Raw genomic sequence first — 23,047 nt, forward strand, 5'->3', positions numbered from 1 at the left:
AAAGCGTCGGAAGCAGTGGCGTAAAGCACGCCCGCCACTGGACTCTAGAGAAGTAAAGACGTGTTCTCTGGAGTGACGAATTACGCTTCTCTGTCTGGCAATCCAATGGACGAGTCTGGGTTTGGCGGTTGCCAGGAGAACGGTACTTGCCTGACTGCATCGTGCAAAGAGTAAAGTTTGGTGGAGGGGGGATTATGGTGTCGGGTTGTTTTTCAGGGGTTGGGCTTAGCCCCTTAGTTCCAGTGAAAGGAACTCTTAATGCTTCAGCATACCAAGACATTTTGGACAATTTCATGCTCCCAACTTTGTGGGAACAGTTTGGGGATGGCCCCTTCCTGTTCCAACATGACTGCGCACCAGTGCACAAAGCGAGGTCCATAAAGACATGGATGAGCGAGTTTTGTGTGGAGGAACTTGACTGGCCTGCACAGAGGCCTGACCTCAACCCGACAGAACACCTTTGGGATGAATTAGAGTGGAGACTGCGAGCCAGGCCTTCTCGTCAAACATCAGTGCCTGACCTCACAGATGCGCTTCTAGAAGAATGGTCAAAAATTCCCATAAACACACTCCTAAACCTTGTGGAAAGCCTTCCCACAAGAGTTGAAGCTATAATAGCTGCAAATGGTGGGCCAACTCCATATTAAACCCTACAGATTAAGAATGGGATGTCATTAAAGTTCATGTGCACGTAAAGGCAGGCGTCCCAAAACTTTTGGCAATATAGTGTATGTACTTTGGCATCACTGGGGGGAAAAAATCCTTTTAGAACCTTTATTTTTACAAGTGTAGCTTAGATTATCAGATATAAAATCCCAAACACAACCTTTAATAAAATAAAAAGAAAGCAGTTAATTTATGTTTTTGTTGAGCGATGCCAGAATGAAAAAAGTGAGAGATATAAAGTTGTCACTACCTTATTTGGGAAAGAAAATCATAAATCCTTTCTCCCACATGTTGTTTTTGCACAGAAGTGCAACAAATAGCATTTTAGGAACACAGCACATGCTGAATGCTGGTGGAACCCTGTTACAAAAGTCCAAGAACTGTTTTTGTTACTTTAGCCAAACTGATTTTAAATAAGATTCATTTCACACTGCTGCCATGATACCCGTGCCTGTTTGATGAATTTTCTAACAGGTAATATACTATGAGGCCCTGTTTACACATGGTATTGAGATGCGTTTTGGTTGATCACAAGTAGACCAAGGAGACACATTCCTGTTTACACCTTGTTTTAATCTGTCTCTATTGTTCACTTCTGTCCTGATTTCTTTGAGGGGAGGGTCTATGGGCTGTATGGGCTTTATCAGATTAAAATTATACCGAAAAATATACGGAGAGTATCAGCTTTCATTTCTTCTCTGACAGCCACAAGACCACGCTGAATGCAGGTAAGTGTGTGTTAGAAATCAGGAATGGTGTAAGAACATTGTGCTTGGTACGTTTTTCATCTTCACACCAAACTCAGGTCTTCAACAGACAAAATTTAAATCCCATCTGGCTAGTTTGAACGTATTTGACCACATGAGCATTTACACTAAGAAAGCAATCCGGTCAAATGCGTTTTCGACTACCACTGGAAGCAGTTGAAAGTGGATAAGCTCAAAACGTTTTAGACCACACTTGTGATCCGATCGACCAAATTGCATCTTAATACAAGGTGTAAACAGGGCCTGAGATTATGTCAGTGCTGGGTTTAGTCAGGGCCCGGGGCCAATCAAACAGCATCAAAGAATCTCCTTTAGGTCTGGCTGAGATGCGGCAAAGTGAAGGAAAAAAAGAGCCACTCTCTGTGGAGACTTCAAGTCTCATCAAAAAAAAAAAAAAAAAAAATATGCTTACACATCTCCAGATTAGCTGTTTTAAGACACATGCCACTTCACACAAGGCAAACTTCTGGTGTATTTTTTCCTTACTAATTACAGGCTGTGAAATATTCTTTGATCATGTAATTTCTATCCTATTCAACTGATTACATGCTTAACAGGGCTTTTTTCTCACTATTGCACAATATATTTATGAAATGTGGCCACATTAAAAAAAATATCAGGTATATAAGGTAAATAAATAAATAGAAATGTACTGAAATATCAGTGTATTTTGAATGTGTTTTAATGTTTAGAAGACCATGGTGTCATACAAACCATGGCGAGACTTAAAGCTAGCATAGTGTACGTTTTTGGGGTGCAGAAGAAAAACATACCTAAGCTCAAGTTCCCGTATCTTCTCCCTGAGAGGTGCCACTGCCTGTGAGGAACAGAGTAAGATAGCAGTAAGAACAGGACAGGATGGGCAAAGAAAAGATACATGAGACAAAGAGTAAAGAGGTGACCAGAGAGAGATTTATAGAGAGTGAGGGGACTGCATTAATTACACAGGTGAGACTGTGACTTTAAAGCCTTTTAAGGAAAACAGAACAAATAAAATGGCAGAAATTTATCTCTGACTTACAGTCGTCAAGCACTATCAGCCCTAAAAATGATTTACAGATTAACCCGAGAGTAGTCGTAAGGTTATGTGAAAGGAAGAACTCAATTGAATGACCTTTGGTTAGGGAACAGAAATAGTTAACAGATTATTAATCTTTTAATCATTACTCATTCTTTAATCAAGCCACTAATAGGCAGAAAGGTGGGTCTGCACCAAAAAAATAAATAAAAAATGCAGGCCTGACTAGAGCCTTTACAATGTGTTGCTGACACATGTAATTAACTGTGATCAATTTAACCAACTAGCATATCATGTAATTTATCTGATTGCTTTAATCGATTTAAGCACTATTCCTAATCATTAGTCATGTTCAATAAGTAATCCTAACTTCATTAACATTCCGAATGACAGTTGAAACATCAGACATTTGCCTCAGAACAGCAAGATTTTAAGATCTGGGTCGAAAAACATTTCTAAACTGTAACACTTCTTTAAATGAAATATTAAACGTCAGACCGAAAAATAAATGTCATCGTTTCTAAAAGCTATCGCAGATGCTGACAAACAAGCCTCAGTAGGTGTTGACACACTTTGAACCTTAAGGTCAGGCAGATAGGAGAAAAGCGGCTTCTAATGAGCTTCTGCTAGTGATAAGCAGACATTTGGGATCTATAATGACACGATAAAGATCACAGTTATAGCACTGACTTTCAATGCGAACGTACGTGCAAACAAACCAGCTTAAGTCAAATTTAATGGGTTTCATCTTGTTTCAAACTTTCTCGCAAACATGTTGCATGGAAATAATACATTTGACAAACTATGTATGTATGTGGTTTTTAGTGTGTTCTGGGTGGTTTCTTACAGGCCCAAGTCTCTATGAAATTCCGGTTGCTAGATACAGTTTGGTTCTCTCTTTCAATTTAAGCCAATGCAATATTTTCACGAAACAATCTGTCATTTTCGGAAAAAAAAAAAAGAGAAAATTTACATTATATACTTTCTAACCACAAATGCTCATCACGCGTGACCTTTCCAATGTCATTACGTAACACGTGGCGCATCGCAGAGCAAGCGCAAGACGTGCATTTGTGTTTAAGAAGTACATCAATTTTTATTTATTTTTAGAAAATGATGGATCGTTTTGCTAGATAAGACCCTTATTCCTTGGCTGGGATTGTGTAGAGCCCTTTGAAGCTGCATTTAAACTGCAATTTGGACCTTCGACCCACTGGTAGCCGTTGAAGTCCACTATGGAGAAAAATTCTGGAATGTTTTCCTCAAAAAACAATTTCTTTTTGACTGAAGAAATAAAGACATAAACATCTTGGATGACATGGGGGTGAGTAAATTATCAGGAAATTTCTGAAGTGAACTAATCCTTTAAGGCTGAAATACACAACACAACTTTTGACCAGATTTTTGGCCGATTTGTAGTCTAGACGAGGCAATGTGAGTTGCCGAAAACCAGAGCCAGTGCTTTTGGGTCGAGTTGACAGATTTCACAGAAAACTGCATAGTGTAATGGGTACAGACTCTGATTTTTTTAGATTCTGACTGTGATTCCATCCCCTCAGATTATCTAAAACATTTTGAGACAATTTTAGAACACATATTGTGGTGAGTCTCCTAAAAATGAGGTGCATGTTTCTGCATTTGCCGTTTTTTGTGTTCGGAACAACTTGAAAGTCTGGTAGTGTGTGATCCTAAGTCATTTAGTGTATGATGCCCAGTTTTCCCTCTGTAACCATTCACAAAGACGGCAGGTGTGCGATGCCTAATGTTTTAAAATCTGTTAAGATTCTAAAAGTTATGAAGTGTATTCCAGCCTGTACCTGTTACCCCAATACAAAACAGCAATAACATAATGGACAAAAATGACTGAAAGTAACTCTTTTCAGAAAACAAAGACTGGGTAATGGCACACATGTAGTCAGGACAGCATCACAAGCAGAGAAAAGGTATTTGGGGGTTCCAAGCAGAGCATAACAGCATAACATAAGATCAGCACTGCTTGTTACTTGCCCCCTGACTAGGAAACTTAATTGCTATCAACGGCATGAGTAATTAAAATCTTAATTACATCGCGCTCTTGGGTAGCTGTACAATGTTTCCCGAGAGCTTGAAGTGTGGATATCAGCTGTTAGGTTTATATATATGTATAGTTTCCAGTGATACTGAGGTAGGTGTTAATTAAATAAAAAAAAAGTGAAAAAGTGAAAAGCTGAAAAAAAACACAAAAAAAAAAAAAACACACAATTGTAAAAATAACTTGAAAACAAACATGAACAGCTTGTGCTAACAAACCTCATCTATCCTCTGTTCAATCTTCATTTCTCCATGTTCCTGTATAGACCTGTGGGAAAAACAACAGACGGCTTTATCGCAGCCACACAGATACACAAACATTCAAACTTGCACCGCAAAGCTTACTGAAGCACACAATACTCTCCTTCAGCTCAGTCTGGACACATGATGAAGACACTCAGAGTCAACAGTACCAAATGACGGAAGTTGATCTGTAATAAAGCTTGTTTTCCATCAATCTCCCTCTTTGGTTTCAAAACATTGCCCAGCTGTGAGCAGGTCTAATCTCTGTTTCTGATTAACGCACAGTGCAGTGGTCCTTTTTTGCAGAGGGGCTTTAGATATGTGGGCTTTGCAATACTTAAAGATAAGGGCCACTCAGTATCAATGCCTAAATAAAGTTACACAAAGTTTCAAACACCAGTCATCAATAAATATTTACACATCCTCAGTTACTTGTGATGAATTTGTAGTGTAGTGTGTGAACACATACGGAGATATGATAATCAAGAAGAAAGAAAAGTAAGGACAAGATTTGATTTTATTCTTCTTGAAATGATTTTAATGTGGATAGTGGGGGTTACGTTAAATATCAATGGTTTGAAACCCTGGGAACGACTGGACTATTTTAATGGTCAATATTGATTTCATTTTGACTTTTGTTCACGTATTTTACCATATTTAAACCTACTCTGCAGAATACTACCAACTTTACAGCACAATCAATCTATCGCAACTAGGGGTGTCACAAAACTCTGATAACCATGATTAAAAAATAAATAAATAAATAAATAAAATACTACACATGTGATAATATCATAAATAATCCAACATCAGTCTTGTTGACACTGATGTTGCCTGGTTGACATGTAGATGGTGGTGTTGCACCTTGCTGCTTGTTGCCACCATCACAAAATAGAAAAAAGAAGACACAGTGTGTACCTATCACACAAAATCATGTCGGAGGAGTTGACAGATGAAAGCAAGAGATTCTAGCTGCACCTAAAAAAAAAAACATTATCCTGCCAGTGTGGGAGTTTTTTGGATTCGGTAATAAAGACGGGGTGATAGACATGCCAGTATGCAAGAAGTGTTGACTCTTTTTGTACACTTTTGTACAAAGTTACAAACTTTATGTCCACTTCCTTAGACTAACATTTTAAGTGTGATTCATTGGCCAAAAAAGTGAAAGCAAAAATTTGACTAATAGCATTATTTATTTACCTATTCAAAATTCCCATAGATAACACAGTAAGATAATTTATACCACAGTAATCACGTAGTGAATATTTGATATCGAGACAGCCATAAATATAATGTGATCACATTTTTCTAATGATAACAGCTTTGAGCAGCCCATCTGAGCAGAACGACTGGTAATCTGACATCTGTTCGTATTTCCAACATTTACAGAAGAGCTGATTTTAGCAGCAGACTGAGCTTGCAAATTGGTAGTCCAAAAAGAAGTCATAATTACCTCATATTTGCGTAGGTTCCCCAAACAGCTAAAGGAAAAAAAAAATATGAGACATCAGTACCTAGAACATCACACAAAACTATAAAATCACACAAACAAATGCAAATTGATTCTCAATACACAGTTTTACACAGAAAATCATAATTTACAAAGATTGTAAAAAGATATAAATTTAAACTGTACTTTATATAATAATTATCATGAAACTACCTTGCATTTATTTTGGCATTGTACTTTTTCAGTTATATTGTGATGTAAGGTGCAGAAATGTATTAATAAAAAATATTCAATGTTCAAGACCTCTGTCTTTCTTATGGGAAAATGTACTCTTTGGTTTCACTGATTATCCTGAACAAGTGCTTTTATTTAATTAATTTATTTATACTTTTGACCAAATTTTACATTCATGAATGTAAATTTACTAATCAGAAAACCAATTTTATTGTTCTGGGCTGTGATTTTCCTTCCACTACAGTAATTAATTAAACCATTCTGTTCCAATCTCAAAGGCAATACGAATAAACTCACTCATATAAATAACAGAATAAAAGTTGAACATATATAAACAATTTTAACATGATATATGTAATAATCACAATCAAGTACCTCTTCAATCAATTGACTATCTAATCAAAGCACAGAAAAGATGAATCTGACTTGGGTATGTGAGGTATAACCTTCATAAATAAATCTTTATTATTACATTGATAATGTAAACATCTGCCCTTTACTCTTTAATAAAGGAACACCTTTCCTCTGTAACACGCACAAGGCTACATATCACAAAGACAAATAACACACCTGCCAATCACCACCATAAATAATAAACCATCCTCCCTGAACACTCGCACCAGCCAAGTATCGCCAACAAAAACAACAGCTTATTGTTCTTTGTTTCAAGTGAGTGGCTGAACTTGATAGATTAATAAATAAATAAATAAATAAAAGAGGAAAGTAGAGGAATCCAAGGCAAAATGTGAGTGTAAACAGAAAACCTGCTCTCCAGAAGAGAGCTAGAGAAGTAATTATGCAAATCCCTCTGTTCCCAATTTGGCCAGTTCTTTTCCAGTGGCCTTGCTGCTGTCACTGCAAATTCCTGGGTGCTGCGTGATTTACGGCAGGCTGTTTTGTGCATGGCCAGCTTGCCGTGTGCCACCTGATGCCATGCCAACGCAAATATGAGAGGAGAAACAATCTGAATCACACTGTCTATTTGAGGGGGCAGAACGAGAAACCTGATAGAAAAAAAATTTTGGAACCATAACAATCGAGGAAGAGAGTTGTATTAATGCAGCAGTTCACTTAACATAAAAATTCTGTCATAATTTACCCACCCTCATGTCATGATCATCTTCCGTGGAACATGAAATATGATATTTAAGATGATATAGTCTCAGTTATTTTATTTTTTTTGTGTCCATACAATGGAAGTCAATGGATGGTCACCAAAGTGTTACCAACAATCTTCAAAATATCTTCTTTTGTGCTCCTCAGAAGAAAGAAAGTAATACAGGTTTGGAATGATGCATGATGACAGAATCTTCATTTTTGAGTGCCCCATCGCTTTAAAGTGGAAATGAAGCAGTCAGTCAAGTTAACAAAATTTACTGAATGGATTTCCACTCTAATCAAAGTTTATATAACAAACACAATAAATTTAGACTGATTCAGTCCACTAAAGTGAAAGTGACATGTGACGGCCAAATATGGTAACCCATACTTCTGACTTTTCCCTCCGCATTTAACCCATCCAGTTAGTGCACACACATTAGAAGTAGTGAGTAGTGAACACACACTGCAAACTATGGACACACACACCCAGAGCAGTAATTTCCTGCCGGTATTGAGACTCGAACCTACAACCTTCGGGTTACCAGTATGACTCTCTAACCAACACACTGCACAACACACAGTTTGGAGAGTCACGGCGTAACATTCTGCTGAACTCAACCATGCGAGATCTTGTATACCAAAACAAACTACTTATTTCCAGTGCAATTTGTGCAGAAAAAAAAAACTTTAAACATAATGTCATGTTACATTGGGTGTTGCTAATAATAAACTGTGTTCTTATCAAATTTATGTTTGAAATTAATTTTGTGAGGACAAATTTTGAAGAAAATGGAATTGAACCCAAATTTTAGGTTTATGGTGAAAGTAGATATATGGTGATTGACTGTAAGATTGACAAATGCATGTTGATGTCATCCAGATTTATTTAGTTGATTAAAACATTTCTAGTGCTGTTTCTTTATTTTTATTTTCTAAAATCAAGCAATAATGCGCAATAATTAAGCATATAAAGCAATATTGTTATTCTCAAATCAGGAATTAAAAACAGTCTGGTTCATTCTGAGCAAAACAAAAATGCTATTTTGTTTTTGTTCTGGTTCCAGAGTTACCAGCTGGGACAAAATAAAATACATTTTTAAAATACAATTATTTTATTTTATATGTTTGTGATTTTTAAGAAATCACTGCATATTCTAAATATTTACAGAATGCAGTTTCACTTTTTTTTTTGTCTACAGAACAAAATGAATAGCCTAAAAATGTTTAACTTGCAATGTTAACTTATGAAATAATATTAAAGAAACATCAAAACAAGATGCGTAATCAAACAAAAAAATTTTTTTACAAAAATAAGGATGAATGATGCTTGACAGGGATTGCATAGTTACCAGCGTCAGTCGCAAATATTACACGTTTTAAAAAATATTTGTGAGGACGAATGGCAACAGCTGGTTCCTAAATTCTACAATGAATCTTTTACACTGCACACTACACGACTGTAAACACCAACTGACCAAAACAGACCCGGTTCGTTTGGGTATGATCAGTCGTCACAACCAAATTACAATTATAATCAGCCTGACAGTCGTGTAGTGTGTTCCCGGCTTAAGACACACATACACTAGGTCCATTTGGACCTTTTGAAATGCAATTTAGTCTGATAAATCAATTCATGTTGAGAAATGGGACACTGGCACTTTTAACATAAATAAAAGCTTTTAAAGAGCTGAAGTGAACAAGAAATAAAATAATACAGACTTAAAAACATGCCCAAATACATCTGGCCAAGTCCTTACAGTCGCAGTGGGTACATTATTTTTAGTGCTGCCTGTCAGTAGGCGTGAAAATTGTGTTTTGGGGCAGGTGGGCAGCAGCGGCAGACTGGTTTGTCAAGGTCACTCTCTTGGTGAACCACTCTCTGAGTCCTGGGGCCTCTTTAGGGATCAAAAAAACTGGAACAGTCATTTCTCAAAGTAGCATTCCATACGACCCAAATTCATCTTTCTGAATTTCTCCACCCTGGTTTTGGGGTCTCTACTGATTTAAAACATAAGACTGCGTAATATGTGTAAGTGGTTGCAGTTGTGTGTCTAGAGTCTTGGCTGAGTGTTAACTAACGCTGAGGTTATTAAATGTATTACTGTATTTTAAAGCAATGTACAGCACAGTTTCCAAGTTTATTAAGGTGGAAGGTGAATGTGAAGTACTGCTCAAGCAGAAAGTTACAAAACTAACCAATCACTCTTATGCACATATCAATTAGATTTTACAAGTCGACTGTTCGTTCATATAAGCCAGTGGTTCTCAAACTGGGGTACACATAGAAAATGAACAAAATGGTGAGTTTTGCCATTCATTTAACCCCTTAAAACAAAAGTGTGCTTAAATATCATTATAATTATAAAGATCAGAAACACATCAGGAACTAATTGTGTTGTTTTATTTTAAATGCCAGTTTGGCGCTAAGTTAAAAAAAAAACTGGGAAGCAAATGTTTACTTTTAAAGTTTTCCTTTCCAGATTTACAGTCTATTTTGGTGGAAGCAAAGAGTACTACTCGCAGTGTCAAAAAAATTATCTAAATCAGGGTTTATCAACTCAACAGGGGTCACCAAGAGTTCTCCACTAGAGTTCTCTTAGGAGTCACCAAGCATACATTACTTTTTAGTAACTCATTATAATTTCATAATAATTATAATTAAATAATAAACACTAAGCACATATCTCCTAGATGAGTGTTTTATTTGTTGTCTTTTTGTTTCCATGTGTTTGTTTCAGGTGGTTCAGTTTAGTCCTGATTAGTCTCTAGTTTGTTCCCTTGGCCACTGTTTACATCACTGATTACATTGCTCTAAAGAGATATCCAACACATTTCTTGCAGCAAATCATATTTAATCAGCAAGAAAAACTGAAAAGAAAATCTCACACAGCGATAAACATTATGACAACCAAATTCCCCATCAAACAGGATATTTAATCAATATTCCTAAAATGGGATGATCACGTAGGGGACCAGAGGAAACCATCTGCAGCCCTCAAGGGCAAATCTGATGCTCTGAATGACAAGAGGAGATAAAAACATCCTTATGTTATATTCAGACTGAACAATGTGATAGCACTACAATATGCTACCTCCAGCACAGCCATTATGCAATTTAAGTTAGAAAAACCATTACATGACCTTCACAACCTGTGTGTGTGTAGTCGCTGATGTTCAGCATATACAACCAATAAACGTGATACAATGGGCCCTATCATACAGCCAGGCATGACAGAAGTGTTTTTTGCTAGTTTCAGTTATCATCTTCACATCCAGCACCCACGTGCTGGTCTGAAAATGAAGTGTGTTCAGGCGCGTTGCTATTTAGAGGCAACTGAAAACTGCGCCATTGACCAACAAAAACCTGGTCTAAAGTCAATGGCGCAGTATTTAAATTTTTTTTTTATTTTATTTATTTTTTGTTATTTAAAGGCTGTGTTAGTAATATGCGCCTACAGGCGGGTGCACAATGCGCATACACTCTGCTTGTTACACACACAGGGACGCGCAGCAGCACACAAACATTTTTTAAATATTAGCCTAAAAGTAAAAGGATTCCTCTGTGAAAAAGCGTTCAGTCTTTCCACTTGCAAATTCCGCCATGTAAATAGCAAATCCGCCATGGTACATGCGCACCTGGCTTTTAAAGGGAATGGGAGATGACACTGATTGGTTTATTGCATGTTACACCCAAAACACACTCATGACTCGTTAAGAGTATACTCACTCTAGGCACGGTTGGCTTGAACCGAGCCTGAGCGCGATTTTTGCAATATTTTGGACTTAAACCCAGTGCTAATGGAGAACCTGCATAAGATTAGTTGTGTTTTTCTAGTTGTTGTTTTTCCATTAAGGATAATAACCCACCATTCAGGCAATTGCCGCCCCGAATTGGTGCTAATTTGAAAACGAAAGTAAAATTTGCACAGCCACACGGGCATTCATAACAGTGCGTGTCTACTGGCATGCGTAGTTTTTTCCATAGGAATTAATTGAAAACGCTCGCTCTGCTCCGCACCCTTATGAATGTCCGTGTGGCCGTGCGCATTTTACTTTCGCTTTCGAATTTAAAAGCAAGGTGCAAAAGAGGGAACCCCTGCCCCCCACCCCCAATCCCAGTGATAACAGTATTACAAGTGTTGTCGATTAACCAGTGGGAAAATTTCCTCACTGTCACAACCCTACCAAATATACTGGAATTAACTGAAAAGTGTACTTTCCAAGTAGCAATAAATATATTGATGACATTACGACAGCCCTGGCATCCTACAGAGCGATCACACTAGTCAAACGAACCGGGATTTGGGGGTCAAACATGCTCAGACACGGTTCAGCACACCTAGTGTGAATACAGCCTTCAGATTTTTTAAAGTAGACATTTATGTGATTAAAGTCGAGTCGACGACGACTAGTCTCGAGACCTTTTCCCCCATTCCACTGCCCGCGTCTGTGTGAACGAACTTTGAACTTCGAGCTAAGAAAGCTATAACATATGACGCTGCCCACAAATATTGCTCCTACATAACAGCTTATTTTTATCAGTTCTTTTGTCTTCGGGTCATTGTATTTCTCACAGATTTCTGCTCGTTCTAGATCATATACAGATAAAGTAGCATTGTAAAGACTACATTTATATGAATGCATTAGTGAGACAGTGATTGTGTATGAATTAATTCTACCTGGCAACTTCTCTCTACAAATTTTTAGTTACTAAGAAATATATGCTAGAACTTTTCAGTTTCTAAGCTATTTTATTGATAAATCACAGAACAGTGTTGACAATACATTTCTGCGCTACTGAATGATTCTGTGAGCGTGCGCGATCTGCACGCTACTGTCTGTGTGTATGTAATGTACAGTAGCAGCGCAGTTTAGAGCGGCGATTAACTTACGTGTACAATAAGCTGTTTAAAACGTGCATTCATCCAATCAATATTGAGAATCCAGTTGGTATAATCAAACATATCTTGTGGAGCGCTCTCGGAGTATGCATTAATTTGTCATTAACTGTTGGATGCAGAGTGTAAATGTAGACTTCAAAGATTTCTTATCCTACTGCACTCTCTATGACCAGCGACTAGTTGACGTCATGCTTAAAGAGTCATGGCAGAGCATTAAAGTCGACTAGTCGGTGCAACCCCTACACCCTAAGAGACTAAGCACAACCTAGTGTTGTAGTCAAGACCACCTAAACCGAAACCAAGTTGAGACCAAGACCAGTGTGTGTCGAGACCAAGACAAGACCAAGGCAAGTCGAGGCCGAGTCAAGACCAGACCAGACTAGCACTCCTCAAATTCATCTGAAAGATCCACATTTACTGCCTGAGAAATGTCTTATTTTTAATCAATAATTACAATTAGAATAATAAGACACTATATAGAGCTGTTACCAATCAACTGAAATCACTAACAACAAAATTCATCTTTACACTGCAGAGGTCGAACAGAAGTTGCATCTGAATTGGTACAATTACAAATGCATAAATTATGTTGAGATTAATAAAATTTTGTTTACTGAACATTTGTATAAAAAAAAAAAAAAAAAATCAATATCACATTTGCAATTGTGCTCATATTTGTGAAAACAGCCCTCTTTCTTGTGATATTGCTTAATTATATCATATGTTATAATATAAATATCAATATCTTATACAAGTACTTTTTGGCAATCATATCTTGAATTTTCTGGCATTTGTATTAATTTTGGCGACATTTTTTGACACAATCCCTTGTTGATTTCTGACCCGGCACAACAGTAACAAAATAAATGAAATTAGAAATAAGTTATTGATTGCATTTGAAGCAGGAAGTTTTTACATCCAATCACATTAATGATGCTAACAAAGAAATCAGACAATGCAAAGGCAATTTAGCGATATCCCCGCAGTTGCGGTCTTGACTGGTCTTGAAATAAAATCCCTGAGTCCTTTTAGTCTGAGACCGAGACAAGACCGAGACCAAATGCGGCCACAGCCGAGACCAAGACAAGACCAAGACCTTCAAAAAATGGTCTTAAGACCGGTTGGACCATGCGCGGACCATTTTTTCCATTGTTAAACTAACAAAACAGACACAGACACGCCCTAATTGCTTCAGACCATACGCTTAGATCGTTAAAATAGGGCACAATATGTTAGTTCACTGCAGTGCTTTCAATTTACCTCCTACAAAAATGTACTTGTAAAACTGACCCATTTTATGGCAATTTCAATAGGTAGGATTTTCAGGGATGGGGGCCTATGATTTTCACGAAGCAGAAAACATGGAGAGAAAATTGAATTTATGGTATAACATGGAATTTCACGGAATTCTGCAAATCTTGATATGCACTAGCGCCTGTGAATATTAATGTATAGAAAGACTACTATTGAAATAGGAAGTCTGCATGTCTGTGTAAATGAGCGCCGCAGTTTCATCTACTACACACTGACAAACATGCGTGACATGGTTCATGGTGTTGCTCTGGTTTAAATTGCTAATATCATGCACTGCTTTTTAAAACTTGCTGTTTAGTTACTTATTTATAGGTTTTAGTTTTTTTTTTTTTTTTTTAACATGTATTTCTAGTTTATTAAGTTATTTTAAATGTAGTCCATTAAATTATTTTTAACTTATTGTATGCATATTTGTATATTATTTATTTTTTATGTAGCACGCTGCTGAACCTGAGTACATATTTTGTTCTCATGTGACAACATGTACAGGATGACAATAAAATACCTTGAACCTTGAAATGATGACGATGATGTAAGTTGTATGGAGAGGCAAATATACTGGCTCATAATTTTTATATGTGTACAGATAAAGATGATTTTATAATAGTACTGTACTTCACTTTATATGGCACACCTGTGGTGCGAATATAGTAAAGCTAAAATTAAAAAGCTTCAGGTGACATAATGATGCATTAAAAATTGTGCTTAAGCTTCCAAGGTGGATAAGTGCAAGTCAAATGCTTGTATATAATAATGTTACCACTTCACAGGCTGTGTTGAGAAATTATATGCATCATTTAATGTGTCGATTAATTGATTAAAAAAAATACAGTTGAATTGGTTTTAAATGATCTTACATTAAGTGATACAATTCCACCTGTTTTTAGAAGCACTGGAACTAAAGTTTGCATTTTTTAAATAATACGTTTGTTGTTTGTAAATATACGCTTGTATGTTTTTTTTCTTCTTCCTTTTTTGATACAGACCCATTGGTCTGAAATAAAGAATGAATTGAAATTGAATTTCGGAACAAATACAATAGATTTCATAGAGCTCTAACTTTACATCTTCAACCAAAAAGATGATATGGCCAATATAAAATGGTAATTACTGCAGATTGAAGCTGGAACAAGAGTCAGACTGTTTTTAAAAGGATTATCCCAAAAAGGGCATCAAATCCTCTAGAGATGTGGAACGTGGACGGGGAAAGACAGAGACAGCATCAGCAGGTTGGGACAAAAACAAAAGCTTAATGAGAGTGATCCAAACAAACATATTTTAGTGGAAAAAAATCCCTGTAAATCCCTTAAATGGCAAAAAAAAAAAAAAAACACACAAACACATGGAACAATAAACATCTTAATGCAATCTTAATAACAAACTATTTCCGAAATGAATTTCATCATATGCTATTCCATAACTAGGTCAAATCCCCTGCATTCCTTAACAGCCAGAGAATTAGGTTACAGGTTCCTGTGGCAATTTGAATACGTCCAGTGGCATCTCAAATGGGTTTTATTGATGTCAATGAAAACACTAGGTGACCTGCAGGCTAAACATAGCAAAGACTAGCAGTGTTCATTAAGTATAGAGAAGATGAATGGATTGAGTTAGTAAAGGGGAAATTGTCAGAAGGGAAAAATGTGTGAGTATTACCAAAAATAATGGTACACAATGTCTCTTATGTCTCTCAGGATCTATGCGCATTGCACAGGCTAAGTAAAGGAATCATTCTTTTCCTAGTGAAAAAGCTAAGCCTTTATGGTTTTAAAGAAGCAAAGTTTTGTGGCCTTTTGGTGACTTTCTGCTCTATGGTGCAGAATAATGTTTAAAGCTGTGTGTCCTGTTCTGCGTGCTCATGCTGTGCTTTACTAGAGATGGCCAGAGCACTGACCATTAGCCGATTGATTTTCACTGATCCTCTGTAATCTCCTGCTTTAATCTCCATCTCTGGGGCTTTAGACACATAAACCAACACTTCACAGCATTGACCCCCATAAAGCCTCATGGAAACCTCAGCTGCTAACTGGTCTCCTTCTCTGTCATATATCGATCTTACTCAGGATGTACATGCAAATCATTAGTGATCAACTGAGATATATATACAGTACTGGTCAAAAGTTTGGAAACATTACTATTTTTAAGTCTCTTATGCTCATCAAGCCTGCAGTTATTTGATCAAAAATACAGAAAAAAACAGTAATATTGTGAAATATTATTACAATTTAAAATAATGGTTTTCTATTTTAATATACTTTAAAATATAATTTATTTCTGTGATGCAAAGCTGAATTTTCATCAGCCATTACTCCAGTCTTTAGTGTCACATGATCCTTCAAAAATCATTCTAATATGATAAAATGAAATCATAAAAGATTTTTTGGGTCATGCCGAGAACATAGATACCAATGTTGCCATAGTTGGCCAAGCTTGCTGTCCGCCTTTTTGATTTTCTTTAAAAACCTACTTTTTCGAACTCCTCCTAGACCGTTAGTCTGATTTTCACCAAATTTGAGTCAGATCACCTTCAGACCATGCCGGAAAAAAAGTTATAGATTATGACTGTGATAAACCTTTCAATGATATTTCTAATGACTGTATTTATGATTTTTCAGCCAATTTGCCTAAAATCATCTTAAAATGTCGTTACTTGCCATGTTGGCATGGCTTATCGTGCTCTTTGTGCTTGGCCCCGATAATTGCTGCTTGCAGCTATATTTCATTTTCTAATTGTTTTAGTCTGAGGAAAGTCAACTGAACAAACAGTGAGCATTAAAAAGTACCCATTAAAATATTTTTGTGATTTTTGCAAACTCAAGTAGTTTGCTTGATTTTTATGTTAAAATTATTTCTTTACATTTGACATTTTGATGATTTATTAATTAATAAATTATAATTAAACTTATGAACCCCCTGCAGTTCCCTCACAAACCCCCATATGAATAACTCCTTACTTTTTAAATCAAGACACACTCCAGTAAGAAAGACTTGCCAGCAGAGAGGAAAATTGAGGGGATAATCTCTCAATAATCTTCTCCATCTATTATAGCATCACATTAGTGTGATGAATAGCCTTCTGATTCAACAATCAATTTGAACACGACATTATCTGAAAATTTGTCTGTTCTCACAGGTCTTTTCAGCAGAAGAGGACCTAATGAGCAAAGAATCCTGAAAGAAAAAAAAAAAAAAGAGTAAGACGGCAGGTATGAATGCAGACTGATGCAAGTGAACAAATGCCGTGCCTGAGACTGAAAATACCTACAAGTGTACTTTTTCAAATTTTCTGAAGTGAGAATATGAAAAAAATGGGGGTAGGAGATGAGTTGAATGTTATGCTGGCATGATCTTGATCAATGAATAATTACTGTTCGGACCGCTAATGATTATACTGGACAGCACTCACTGTCATGGCAATGAGAGCCCAGCAACTGCCTCTGATATTTTTATACAGAATGGAAGTAGATTACTGGTTTTTAGTGCTATTAACTCAGCAGGGAAATGCTGCGTGTGGTAATACTCCCCGCACTCAATGAGCCTCTCTGATTCTCCAGTGACAATGAAAATAAGACTTACAAAAGGAAACTGGCTACTGAGACGCATGCGTAAGTATGTATAATACTTATAATGTATAATACAGCCTACAATGGAACTACAGAACTCTTTGCATGACTTTTTTATAAAATGAGGCACCATTTCTACAAAGACTGTGATTTAATTAAATAAATATATGAGCTGTGTGTTTGTGGATTATATTTTTGCGAAGTTGGGGGCACCTTGATGTATTTTAAAAAAACATAACCTTATGACAATAAACTTACAAAAATCTTATCACTAGAGACTACTAACAACTATCATGAACAAATCAAATATGTTTTTGTTAAATTATTCCTAGAAATACCAATAAAGCATTAGCGCCAAATGCAAGAAAAATCATTTTTATGAATTCTAACAATGCAAATATTGTGAGAACAAGAAAAAAAAAAAAATCACTTCAAGGGCTCCTGACTAACATTTGTGAGCAGTGGCACTGTTGGAATTAAGTTCTACAGATGGTGGCGCCTTTAATTATAAAGGTAATGTAATCATATTACTATAGTTTTACATTAATAAGTGCAGTTCCTAATAATATTGTTTATTTATTGGAAATTTGATAGTAAAGCACTGAGCTTGAATTGAGATGCAGATAAAAAAAATTATTTTATCTAAAATGATTTAAAAACTTTTATTAACAACAGTAACGTGCAAAAACCTATTTTTTATATGGAAAAATGTAAATATTCTACTCTTATTAAATAAATTGAGTGCAATCAGAGCGGCAAATGAATGGTAATCAGCTGTCTCCTCAAAATAGTCTGTTTGCAAGCAGCGGAAAACCATCTACATGCGACGCACATACAATAAACACAAGTGTCGTTTACTCTGCTGCATACAATAGCACCAAAAAAAATGACTGACCTGCGTTCTGTTTTCTATCATGCGCCGTGCACGTTTGTGATGACGTAAGATGAACGCAAACGCACCAGGGTTTGATAGAATCAATTTGAGTATGAAACCAGAGCACCGCTGCGGGGGGCACCGGGAACAATCGCGCCCGGGCTCAGACCGTGGCAAACGAGCCAAGTAGGATTTCAGTACAATAAACATTCAGATTTTAGTTTTTCAAAGAAAGTGTGTGTTTGTTATATTTCTCTGTATCTTTTTAGATAACTGGTATCAAACTCAGACAGGTTTGTTAAATAGTTTGCCAGGCCTACTTAGGCAAATGGAAACCCTACTTAAAGATGTTGTTCCACATTATTAAGCAAGTCACAGTTCTCATGCAATATGGGGAGGAAGAAAGATCTTTCTGAAGATGAAAAGCATGAAATGGTGCAACGTTATGCAAAAGGCATGAAAACAACTAATATTGTGTGAAAAGTGAATGGAGATTATGGAACTACCGTAAGATTTGTGAGTGATTCAGAGCACAGCAGAACTCAGTCAGATAAAGGCTTAAAGTTTCTGTCAAACAAGTTAATTGTATTAAAAGGACAGCTGTAAAAAAAAAAAAAAAGCCACTGTTGAGCAGCAGGTATTTGAAGCTCCTGGTGTCTTTGGAGTCTCAAGAAGCTCTCCATACAGGCTGGCAGTTATGTGTAAAATTGCATTTCAACCACCCCTCACCAAACCTCACAAAGATAAACTGTTACAGTGGGTGTAGAAATACATTTTCAATAAGTTTTATTGCTGTGGTGTTTCTTTGAAGCATGGGATAGTGCATAGTATTTCAGAAGGCATTATCCTTCTTTTTATACCAAAGCTGAAAATGGCCAGTTATAAACTCCACATATCTTGCAGAAGTCATGTCGACACCCTCAGAGACCCTAAAGGGACCTTCCATCTCACTTCCCAATATTCCAGCCCAAATCATTACCCGCCAGCTCCCTGCTGACGTCACAGTCTTGTTGGAATGTGGTGGCCATTCACCAACCATCCAGAAATCCATCCATCTAGACCATCCATTGTAGTACGGCATTCGTCAGTGAATAAAACTATTTAAAAATGAGTCTTCATTTATTTCTACACCCACCGTAAATGTTTCTCTTTGTGAGGTTTGGTTAGAGGTGGCTGAAATGCAACTTTACGCACAACTGCCAGCCTGCATGGAGAGGTTCTTGAGACTCCAGAGACACCAGGAGCTTCAAATACCTGTTCGCTGTTCAACACCGCCTTTTTTTTTTTTATAGCTCTTAATAAAACACATTTTTTTTAACAGAAACTTTCCTTAAAAGTTCTGCTGTGCTCTAAGTCACTCACAAATCTTATGATATTTTGATAATTTGCATTCACTTTTCACACAGTATTAGTTGTTTTCATGCCTTTTACGTAACATTGCACTATTTCATGCTTTTCATCTTCAGAAAGATCTTCCTTCCTCCCCATATTGCATGAGAACTGTGACTTGCTTAATAATGTGGACCAACCTCTTTAAGTAGGGTTTCCATTTACCTAAGTAGACCTGGCAAACTGTTTTGTCTGAGATTGATAACAGATAACAGAAATAAAACAAACACTTTCTTTGAAAAACTAAAATCTGAATGTTTATTGTAGTGAAATTCTCCTGATATGTCACTTGCATAATAATTTGAAACACAGTGTAGACTGAATAACTTTATTAACTTTAATAAGGATTATTTCTATGTAAGTTACTGGCCATTGGCAGGTGTGGCAAAAAGTTAGTTTTAGGCCCCGATTATAACTTTACAGAGCTATTGGTCTATATGAAAAAAGAGGAAGAAAAGGTCTAATAATATTTCATTACGTTTACGAGCACTACAATCTCTGAACAAATGACACACATCAGTTCAACACAGAAGGAATAAAGGTATAGTTAATTTTTGGCCATTCTTAGAATTTTCAGTCTACATTATTGTCTTCTGTGAATCAAAATTATTCATTGTGTCACTGCATTCATGATAAGTGCCCTTTTTTGCACATATATCTTTCATTTGAAGAAGACATGATAAAATATGTGTGCATACTGTAACATGATGCTGTTTCATGTTTGGAGCAGGAGAGTATATGAAATATGTCCATAATAACTTGAAACATGCTTGCTCCAGTCTGGATATGAACTCGTTCCATACAGAAAATTTACATTATAAATTGCAAATTACAATTTGAAATCACACAACCAATACCTGTCCATTTAGCCAAAACATTCTCTAATCTTTAACCGAACCTGTAATATGTCTTGTGAGAAGATAGGGGATTTAACAAAGTGGCTCAAAGTACACTAACATGGCTTATGCACAACATAGTAATACATTTAATGATGGCTACATAATGCTCTTTCAGAACTTATTTAATTTATTAGAAAGCTTATCACACACTGTAATGTTCCAATCTCATTTTTTCATGTATTATGTTTGTCCTAAAACAAAAGCTAATAAGGTCTGTCATTCTTCATCTAATTGTGTGTCTGCTAGACAAAGGTCACAGGAATAATTGGAAAATGTTTTCATTGCATTAATATTGGTCTTGTGAAACAAGGAAGCTTATCGGCACTTGACCTAGAGCTGCCACAACACAAAGTTGACCATTTCACATTACAGATGCAAAAATAGGTTAACAACAGCAACAACACTCTCTCAGGGAGCCAAACAAACAAATATAACAGCACACATTAACTAACTACACAGTTTAGATATAATTAAAGGGCTTGACTAAATGAGTTCAATGTCCTCAGTGATTTAAAAAAAAAAAAAAAAAAAAAAAAAGGAATGAGATGTTCATAAAGCTGCAGACATATCGATACATGCAATGCATGTTGCACAGTCCAGGAACATGTAAATATGACACTGCCAAAACAGTAACAGCTGCTAGATATTGAGGGTCAAACAGAGAGAAAGAGAGAGAGAGAGAGAGAGAGAGAGAGAGAGAGAGAGAGAGATAACAAAAATGACCATGGTCAGCATTCCCACACTTTTTGACCACTATATTTAAATGATTATTAACTTATTTTATTCCAGCTAGTTGGAAATGAAACATTTCTAATCTTCATTTTATTACTTAATGTATTAAAGGCCTAAAACAAAATTACTTAAAATTTAACCAAAATTAAAATAAAAATATAAAAATAAAAACTATAAAAAAATATCTCAATGATACTAAAAAAAACTGGACTGCACTCATAAAGATTAAATAATTTAAAGAAGAACATCAATTTTTTCATTATTTTTTAAAGGACTGGAGATCACAGCTTGAAAATGTACTGATATTTCCAAGTTTTCAGTGACTGTGGATAATACCACAAGTCTTGGGAATACCATGATATTTTTGACATGCACCATGTTATTCTATGAAGAGAGAGGGGAGAGATACATTCCCATAACTTTCTATTATTACTTTTAATATCACTTTTCGAGGTTTTATTAAATCACATTACTTTTCAAGGATATATTTCCAAGTTTTCCATTATCGTAGAAACAAAGTAGAGCAGATAGACAGCCGGGTATGTTTCATCTCATGTCAGTGTGTCAGTTACTGTAATATACTCACAGGCGATGTAAGCAATGAGAGCGAGGGCGATCAGGATCTTCATCATTCTTCTGTTAATGACTGTGATCATCCAGCTCATCCGCATCATCCTCCAGCACACACGGCATTGAGCTCTTCCTTACCACCGCTGCATCTCTCTCTCTCTCATCTATTACACACTCATTTACCTTACATGAGACTCAAGCCTGATGCTTACAAATAAAATACTGGGGACGCGCTTTAGTATTTAGTTCCCAAACATACACGATAACTGAGTTATAACTGAATTATGTGGTGAAATACTAAAGTTTATATATATATATATATATATGCAGCAGCAACACACAGCTAAATAGGCTAACTTATTCTCAAAACAGCTTCCGCGTCAAAACAATATATTTAAGTAGTCCAACGCGTGTATGTTCAACAGGCATCCGGGTGAATCCAGTTTATCGCTTAAAGAAAGTAAAACGGCATTTTGGTTAACAGTTATTTCTCTTAGGTCAGTTAGCAATGTAGCGTCATGACTGTGGACCTGTAGCTAGAGATGCTAACTAACTACTGTAAATCATGCAATATAACGGGGTTCTGTTTAAATGCTCTGTCTAGTCCAATGCTCACTTTTATCGATAATCTAATGTCATTTATCAAAAGTCCAGCGGTGTTTATATTTAGCGATAGAGCGATAAAGCGACTCCACATCAGATTCTGAGAGCAGAATAACATAAGCGATGCTTTCTGCTATCGATTAACCATCCTGCCGCGATAGCAAGAAATTAAAACTCTTTTGGTTTCTGCTCAAATAGATCCATCGGTCTGACGAGGTAGTGTAAACATTTTTATATTTTATTTCTGTTATACTTGAATATAAAAAACCGCAGACTTTATCAGTATGCTTTCTTGTGCGTTGTCAGGGGAAAGTAATCAAGCGCAGATTTGTTCACCTTGAGAACAGTGGCCCATTCATGAATAATATGAGTGGAGCGATGGTAAAAAAGTTCAGTGATTTTCCACGTTGACTCATACCCCTGTGCTTCAAGGATTAGTTGACTTTCAAATGAAAATTACCCCAAGCTTTACTAACCCTCAAGCCATAGGTGTATATGACTTTCTTCTTTCTGATGAACATACTCAGAGAAATATTAATAAAAATCCTGACGCATACGAGCTTTATAATGGCAGTGAGCGAGGATCAACTGAAGAAAGTGCCTCCATCCACATCCATCCATAATAAACACGGCTCCGGGGGGGGGTTAATAAA

General features: G+C 36.3%; 1 protein-coding gene across 1 annotated transcript in view; it reads right to left on the reverse strand.

Annotated features, from left to right (window-relative positions):
* The window catches only part of uxs1 (UDP-glucuronate decarboxylase 1), a 77,603-nt gene extending 55,065 nt beyond the window's left edge, over nucleotides 1–22,538 (reverse strand). Inside the window, exons 1-4 of the mRNA XM_051906080.1 lie at nucleotides 21,808–22,538; nucleotides 6,218–6,245; nucleotides 4,741–4,789; nucleotides 2,207–2,250 (exon numbers count right to left, since the gene is read on the reverse strand). Of these exons, the coding sequence (XP_051762040.1) occupies nucleotides 2,207–2,250; nucleotides 4,741–4,789; nucleotides 6,218–6,245; nucleotides 21,808–21,895 (209 nt within the window). The 5' untranslated portion in view covers nucleotides 21,896–22,538. The remainder of the gene's footprint in view (nucleotides 1–2,206; nucleotides 2,251–4,740; nucleotides 4,790–6,217; nucleotides 6,246–21,807) is intronic.
* Between the last annotated feature and the right edge of the window lie 509 nt (nucleotides 22,539–23,047).

This window comes from Ctenopharyngodon idella, chromosome 9 (genome assembly GCF_019924925.1).
Source record: "Ctenopharyngodon idella isolate HZGC_01 chromosome 9, HZGC01, whole genome shotgun sequence".
Lineage (NCBI taxonomy): Eukaryota > Metazoa > Chordata > Actinopteri > Cypriniformes > Xenocyprididae > Ctenopharyngodon > Ctenopharyngodon idella.